Source organism: Panthera pardus, unplaced genomic scaffold, assembly GCF_024362965.1.
Source record: "Panthera pardus isolate Hobbes unplaced genomic scaffold, ASM2436296v1 HiC_scaffold_333, whole genome shotgun sequence".
In the NCBI taxonomy this organism is placed as follows: domain Eukaryota; kingdom Metazoa; phylum Chordata; class Mammalia; order Carnivora; family Felidae; genus Panthera; species Panthera pardus.
Genome location: NW_026526914.1, coordinates 1001443 through 1009450, shown reverse-complemented (window position 1 = coordinate 1009450; position 8008 = coordinate 1001443). Strand labels below are relative to the sequence as shown.

The 8008-nt window shown below is 58.9% G+C and overlaps 1 protein-coding gene across 1 annotated transcript; it reads left to right on the top strand.

Moving 5' to 3' along the window:
* Positions 1 to 3252: 3252 nt before the first annotated feature.
* On the top strand, positions 3253 to 5800 carry LOC128774572 (testis-specific Y-encoded protein 3-like; the record flags this gene model as incomplete). The annotated part of the gene is made up of 6 exons (XM_053893638.1): positions 3253 to 3435; positions 4234 to 4392; positions 5085 to 5162; positions 5307 to 5418; positions 5511 to 5656; positions 5750 to 5800. Coding segments are annotated over exons 1-6 (729 nt in total), but the record flags the coding sequence as incomplete, so codon positions are not given.
* Positions 5801 to 8008: the final 2208 nt, after the last annotated feature.

The window sequence follows — 8008 nt, the reverse complement described above, 5'->3', positions numbered from 1 at the left end:
GGCTGCTGATGGCACAGGGCTGCAGGGGAACACACAAAGGAACGCACAAGTACCAGGGGTCAGAGCACATCCAGACCTCCTAAGCCGTGACTGCCTCCAGGCAGCCCACACAAGCTGGGTATACATGTGAACTGAGAAAGGTCAGTCCCTTGGCCCTTGCCCTGTAGGTTGCAGCCAGCTGGGAGGTACTGAAACCCAAGGGACTGCCCAGTGTTGAGAGGGTCTGAAGAAAGGGCAGGAGCCGAGGAGGCAGGGAACCTAGTCGTAGCTGGTGTTTCTCCACATGCCATGTTCCGGTGCCATTGGTACTGGAAGGTTGGTATCAGTTGTGGCTCTCTTTCCTTGGCATCTCAATGCAAGCTTCCGTGACCCAATGGAGGTCCTGAATCTGCCCTAGTTTTCAGCCAGGTTGGGCCCCAGGACAAATGCACGTGCTGTGTGAGGGGGGAAAGCAAGTGTGAGTCGTGAGGAGGAGCTAGCCTCGTGAGTGGGATGTGGCAGAGGGCATGAGTGAGTGCACAGGTCCACTAGAGTGTGTCTGTGAATGTATTGTGGCTGGCGCCTGTGAGTACTTTTGCCTGAGACCTAGCGTTTGTGCTGGCAGCGTGCACGTGTCTGTGTCCACGTGCCGCGTGGCCGTGCATCTTTGTGCCTGAGTGAGTGTGTGTAGGCCGTTGGCAAGCGAAGGAAAGAGACTGGGGGCTTTCCTGACTTGGTGAGTAAGGGGGGGCTCCCGTGCCAAAGTGCAGCGAGTGCAATCCCTTCGCGCCTGGGATCGACACGGAGCTAGCTGATCACCTTTCATGACGGGAGGAAAGCCCGGACTTTGCCTGGGTCCGCTCGTCCTGTGTTGCCTTGGCCAGGGGCAAGTTGGGGTTGGGCCACCCATGGCGCAGTGGAGGAGGACCAAAGTTCCCTGCAAGGAAGTGGGCGTTAGTGGAGGGAGGCAGCAGAGAGCATGAGTAAGCCTGGCCCTGCTCCTGGAGCGGCCTAGGGGATCATCGCAAGGCCTTGTGGTCCCAGCCAGGGTATGTGTCTCGGTGAACATCCTCCTGGATGACCCTGCAGAGACAGGCCTGGCTGGTCTAGAGTCCCTTGCGAAGTTGGGGCCCGGCCCCAGGACCCCAATACTGTGGTAGGTGTTGTTCAAACTGAAAGGCATTGCCTGCTTGTCCCAGACAGTCCCTGCACCTGGGACCCAGATTTGTTCCCACGTTCCTGCCACGGGGTCTCCCGGCAATGCGTGGGAGTTTGACAGGCCCCATTTCTCTGGAGGGAGTGAGTTGCATAGGTCAGGTGCACCAGGGTCTGGGCCTGCTTTCCTGTCTTGCCCACCCGCTACGTCCTCTGCTGAGGGCAGCTTGAGGGCTCACCACTGGACCTGTTCCTCTCCCTTTCTGGGTAAGAGTTTGCCTCTCTGTCGGTCACACTGGCCACCCCCTCTCAGCCCCCTACCACCTGTTCAGCCTCCCCCCATCCACCTGCGTTTCTATGCATTGCTGTCACCTGAAGCGGTGGTGTGCTGCCTCATATATCACAGCCACCCTGGAGCATTTCTGTACCCCGTTCGTATCCTGACATAGCCCAGCGAGTCTGGAGGAACCTCTTCTGTGTCACGGAAGCAACATGTTGGCCAGAGGGCCCGGCACACGAATTTGGAAATCCTAGAATCCCCCGCCTGCCTGGCAGCCTCCTGGTCCCATAAAGAGGTAGGGGAACACTGCATTCCACCAAAGGGAAAAGGCAATGCATGAGTGTGGTGCCTGGCCAGGCAATGCATCTCGAGCCTCCAATCCTGCAGTGGCTCTGTGTGGTGTGTGTGTGTGTAGCTTATGCTGTCTGACATAGACCGGCAGGGAGTCCACATCACCACTGCCCTGACAGGGAGGGAGACCACATCATCGCCCTCACTGCACACCGTCTGCAGCTTATTGCTTCCCCAAAGTGGTCATGTGGCTTCATGTAGACCCTGGGGCGTGTCCCTCACTTGGGTCCCAACACTGCATCCCCCAACCCCCCGATACCTCTCGGAGACCCTTGAAATCACGCTGCCTGTGGCACAGGGGGACAGTGTTTTGAGCCAGCGCCCACGCTCATGGCAGCCTGCCGCCTAAGTGAGTGGTAAAGGAAATGGGACCAGGATGAACAGACATACGGCCAACGAAGGCCTGGGGAGGGTCCCTGTGAGAAGATGGCCAAGCATTGTGGGAGGAAGGGGACCGCTGTCTGTGGGACAGACACAAGCTCCAGGAATCCCAGGGCCCACGGTCACGGGTCTTTCCTGTGCACTGCCACACACGGGAGCAATGGGCAGCCCATCATGAGAGGGGGGTGTGTGCTTGCCAGTGTGTCACTTTCCAGGCAACGGGGACAAACGGCAAGAGCGGCGCGCATGATACGCAGCCTCCCCTAGTGTGGCGTCCTCTCCACGTCACACACCTCTGGTCACCGACCTTCCCTAGCCGGTGCACTGCTAGACTGCTGTCATGACATACATGTCTTCTGGGAGCAAGGATGGACGTAGAGAGTATGCAAAGGAGGCTGAGCAGATGGAAAACCGGGGTGCACAGACAGCAGGCGCACAGCTGACATGCGTCTCCCGGACAGCCAAGGTGATCCGCTGAGTGGATTTGTCGGACTAGGGGCACAATGAACAAAGGTGGCGGTGTAAATGGGCAAAGCGGGGAGGTCCCCCTTTACCCGTGTGTGTAGATAGCCGCGTGCCCAGCGCAGCGTGGAATGCAAAGGTCGCTTTCGCATGGCCAGAAGCCAAACAGGGCACCCAGAGCGCACAGAGGGCCGGCTGCAAGCCCCCCGGAGGAGTTGCACTGCACGGGGCCCAGAGCCTTCCTGCCTATGCAACAGACGCGCCCCAGTTTCCGGGTGACCTAGGGGCGGGACCGCCGAAGCCACGCACGCCACCGTCCCTATGATTGGTCCTGAAGGCAGTGAAGCGGCCTGGGCGTGGCTTGGAGCTCCCTCAGCCTCAAAGCCGCAGGCGCACACCTCTCACCACAAAGGCCTCCGAGGCAGCATCGGCATAGCGATAGCCACCGCCGAGGCATCCTGGGTACAGCACCATGCGCATGCGCATGCGCCCCCTCGACCTTTGGGCTCTGGGAGGAAGGGGGAGCGAGTTGCCAGCCATTGCCCTCAGGGCTCCACTCACTGGGTCTGGGGAGGGGGGCCGTGCTTTCACTTCCCGCTTCGTCGTCGGTAGGAGCCACAGTTGGTGTCTCGGGCCGGGGCCGCATGTTGCGCGACTCGTGTTTCCGAAACACTGGGGATGCCCGGAGCCCCCATGCCGCCTTCGACCGGGAACGGGGCGGTCGAGAGACGAGGGCCCGTGGGGACACTGGGTCTCCGGCAGGGCCGGAGGTGCCGCAGGCCGAAGGCTCGCAGGCCACAAGCGAACAGCCTGTGCAGGAAGGCCAGGCCCGACCCGAGAGGCAGGTGGGCGGCCCCAGCGAGATATCGGTGCCGCTGGTGCATGACATAGTGGCGGTGGAGGCGCTGTGGGGCCTGGCGGAGGAGGAGGTTGAGGTGGCGGCCGCGGAAGAGGACGCGCCTGGGGCAGAGGGGCATGAGCAGAGGAAGAAGGGGGAGGAGGACGAGGAGCAGGAGCCGGGGAAGGAGAAGGTCCAAGTTCACGAGGAGGAGGACCTGAAGGGCGAGGGGGAGCAGCAGGACCAGAAGAGCAGAAGGAGGAGGAGGAGGAGGAGGAAGAGGGGGAGAGGCAGCAGGAGTAAAAGATTAGAAGGAGGAGGAGCAGCAGAAGCCCAAGCAGAAGGAGGAAGAGCGGAAGGAGGAGGAGTTGGCGGAAATGAAAGGGGAGGAGCAGGAGCAGCAGGGTATAGAAGCGGGCGCGGCGGCGGCCACGGCGCCGGCCGCGGCGGTGGCGGTGGAGGCATTGGCGGCGGCAGTGGCAGGGGAAGGGGACCAGGAGGAGGAGCAGGAGGAGGAAGGGAAGGCGTGCGAGCCATTAAAGGGAGAGCAGAATTGCAAACCGAGGAGGAAGAGGAGCAGGAGAAGGAAGCGCTGGAGGAGCAGCAGCAGGGCGAGGAGGAGGTGGAGGGCAAGGAGGACAAGGAGGAGCGGGTGGAGGAGGAACAGAAGCCGAGTGAGCAGGAAGGCCGATGGGTGGAAGAAGCCCAGGAGCTGCAGGTGAAGCAGGCTAAGAAGGAGCAGGTAGAGTCAGGCCTCCGTCCTTGCCCTTCCCCACTGGAGGCTCTGGAGGCTCTGGAGGCCCTTCAGATAGAGCTACAGCCGGTGAATAAACAAGCCAGCCGGGAGCACGCTCGACTCAAACTCAGGATGTGGCAGAGGCGGCAGCGACATCTGCAGCAGAGAGGTGCCCTTATCCAGGGCATCCGTGGTTTCTGGGCCAAGGCTGTATCCTTCCTGCTGCTGGTGGAGGGTCCACAGGGGGCTGGGCTTGCGCAAGAGGAAGGAAAGGGAGGTGCCATTTAGAGGAACCCAGGACAGGGACTGGAGCTAAGCCACGCTCCAGTGGCCGGGAACGTGCAAACGTGATCCCATCCGGTGGTCCTGGCTCTGCAATGAGTGTGGGAGGAGGGCAGTGCCGGGGTGGGGGAGGCATGTGTGCTTTACGTCGCACCTGGCACGGAAACAGCGCTGGGAGAGTGGGGAGTGGCGGTGGAGGTCCAGGCCAGGTCGGGGAAATGACCGAGGACTTCTTCCCACACAAAGCCGCGTGGGGGCACGTTTCTGGGTCCCGCTAAGCATCTTGCTGCGGGGAAGGCGATGTGAATGCCCACTGGTCGGCGCGAGACCGGATGTGTGCTGTCTGGCTGTGTGGAAGTAAGCGTCCTCAGTGTCCTCACGAGCACACAAAGCTAGGCGTGGTTGCGGGCGTCTGGGCATGCACAGCCTCCTGTGCGTGTCTAGCAGAGCCCTGCGCGATCCTGAGACCCCGTGGGCCTGGACGCAGCCTGTGGGGAGGGCTTGAGACCCTGGGGGAGGACGCCAGTCCCGGGGGGAGGACGCCTGGATGCTGTCCACACTGGTTCTCTGGCTCGAGCTCTCTCACGCCCAGCACCTGAAGGCTCTTTGACCTGCGGCAGTTTGTGAACCACCCTCAGATGTCAGCCCTGATTAGTAAGCCCGATGAAAGCATGCTTCGCCACATGACCAATTTGAAGGTCGGCCTGGGAGTGGGAGGTGGTGTGGGTGGCTGGCTGTGTGGGGAGGGGAGGTGGTGGGGAGAAGTGATGTGTTCCTTCCTCAGGGGAGGGCGGGTCTCCTGGAACAAGATTTCACATTTCTGCCCCACTGTACCACGGCAGGTGGAGGAACACAAGTTTCCCAGGGAATGCCGGAAGATCCTGCTGTTTTTTGGCAAGAACTCCTACTTCCAGAATGAAGTCGTTACGAAGGAGTATGTCCTAGGCCTTGATGGTAAGTGTCCACTGACTGCATGGGCGGCAGTGGGTGCAGGGTTGAATGTGATTAGTTCTCTGGCGCCTTCTCACATACTCGTCTTCCTGCAGGGTATAGGGCGTCTCATTCCAGTCCCATCCAGTGGTACCCAAGGTACAGACAGGAGGCCTACAGACGCAGGCATGACAACAGCAGCCTCAACTTCTTCAACTGGTTCTCTGACCACAGCTTTGCCGGCTCTAGCAGGATTGCTGAGGTGGGGCCCTGTAACAAGGAAGGGAGGTGATTTTCATGGGTTCCCCCACTGCGTGGGATAGCTACCTGAGGCCTGGCCTGTCTCCCCTACCAGATAATCATAGAGGATCTTTGGCCCAACCCCCTGCCGTATTTCAAGATGAAGGAGGCCCCAGGAGAGAGAACTGAGAGGGAAAGAGGTGAGCAGCCAAGGGTGTGGGCACGGAAATGTGTGTCATGGGGTCCAGGGCACAATTCTCTTCTGCATGGAGGCACCGAGACTCACAGCGGCACAGGAGGTGACCCCAGGTCAAAAGGGCATCAGCCTGAGACAGGGAGTCTTAAGAAGTAACGTGTCAAAGAGGCTTTGCCCCTTTGGGGAGCCTGAAGGTGGGAAGGGGGCTAGAGAAAAAGAATGAGCAAAGCGGGACAACCAAAGCTGGCTCATCACATAGCACGGTGACAACTGTCATTCCCGGACCATGAACCCCACCCTCAGGCCTCCTACCACCATCCCACATGTTGTCTGGCTTCTGGATCCCCTTGTCAGCTTTGGCACAGCTTATCACACCCTCCCATCCTACTTTCCGTTTGGAAACATTCAAGCAACCTTACTCAGGGCCAAGATAAGACTCTCACCTGTCCTGTGTGTGTGTGTGTGTGTGTGTGTGTGTGTGTGCGTGTGTGTGTGTGTGTGTGTGTGTGTGTGTGTGTGTGTGTGTCTGTCTGTCTGTGTGTACCCATATATCCCAGGGATATGCACGATCTTGAGAAGAGTATGAAGGAGCGTCGCACTTCATCGACCCCAGTGGAAACCCTTCCGATGCTCACCGATGGTCCACAAGATTCTCCTGGCCATGAAATAAGGACAAGGGTGGTGGTGACACGTGGCGCAGGGCGGGGGTCCAATACATTTGAAGAAATATAGAATGGGAGATAAACAGCATGAAGTGTTTGTGTGTGTCTTCCTCTCAGGTTCGCTCTGGGGCGTGTCCATGTATACATGCAGCTGTCCAGAGGTGTAAGTGTTCTGTGCCTGCACATTGGAGTTCCAAGGAAGGGCGGGACGTAGGACATTGTCCGTAGGGATGGGTCACACATTGGGATTGCATGTGAGGTCAGTAAGATTGAAGCAATGGGGACTTGAGTGAGGGAGGCCAGGGCACAAACCTGAGAGAAAGGCCAGTGCCCAGGTTCATAGCTTTCCTGTGAAAATGAGGAAATTCAAGGAAACGGAGAGGCCAGCACAGGCCAGGGATGTCCAATATTCAGGGATTGGGCATGTCCATGATGGTGCCCCCAGAATCCTGCATGGGGACACCCTCAGTCATGTTGACTGAACCGCCACACAGGGAGGAATTCCCAGGGTTGATTACCCTCTGGTTTTCAGACGTCTACCAATGCAGACTGTCTTGTGGACAAGGTCAGGATCTCAGGACCAGCCACACATATTTGAGGGATTGTGAGCAGGTTGTAAGATTGGCGTCCAGGGGAAGGAACCGAGGGACCAGAGGCAGAGTGGGTGGGTAAGACCGATGAAGTTCTGCTTCAGGCAGAGTTGACAGGGACAACATACACACTGCAGAGAAAACAGCCCACTACAGTCTCACGCAACTCCAAAATCACAGCGAACTTTTCTGGTTCCACTTCCTGAAGCTGAGCCTCCCAAACACCGCTTCACTTATTCTCACACACACACACACACACACACACACACACACACACACACACACACAAGACTCCTGAAGGAGTCCTAGTGCTGATGCCCTTGTGTGAACTTTGCTGTTTCTGAAAAGACCTCTGGTTACGAATGGGTGGCCCGGATTGCAAGCCAACAGAGGGGAGGGTCGCGGGGAGGTGGGGCTCTTCAAGGGCACGAACACGCCAACCTCTCCCGTGTGCCCTCTGCCCTCTCATCATCAGCCGTGATGAGTCGGGTGATGCTCTTCCTCTGTGTCCACAGGCTTAAGCCGTGTGTCCAACACGCCATGTGAGACTTGTGAGAAGACTCCCAAGTGCAAACACCAGCAGGCGCTCAGGGAGGTCGCCTCGTCCCAGGCAGCCTGTGTTCCTTTGCCTGAGTGCCAGGACAAAGGCTGCCTCAGCCACATAGGGAACGATGGACTTGTGAGGCCTTAGCATTCTGTGCAGAGGTCCCCGGCAGGCCTGGAGCTTAGAAAGGACTGGGACGAGCCTCACCTGCGAAGACGTGAGTGCTGGGATACTCCTTACACAGCAGATGGCTGCTTGCCAGAGATGTCTGTGCTAAACAAAAGCTCCACCGTGCGAGCAGTGCAGTAGACAGAGTTCAGCCTTGTCCATCGCAGGCTCTTCTGTATCCCCATGTAACACGGCCCCCAGCACAGCGTGCCTG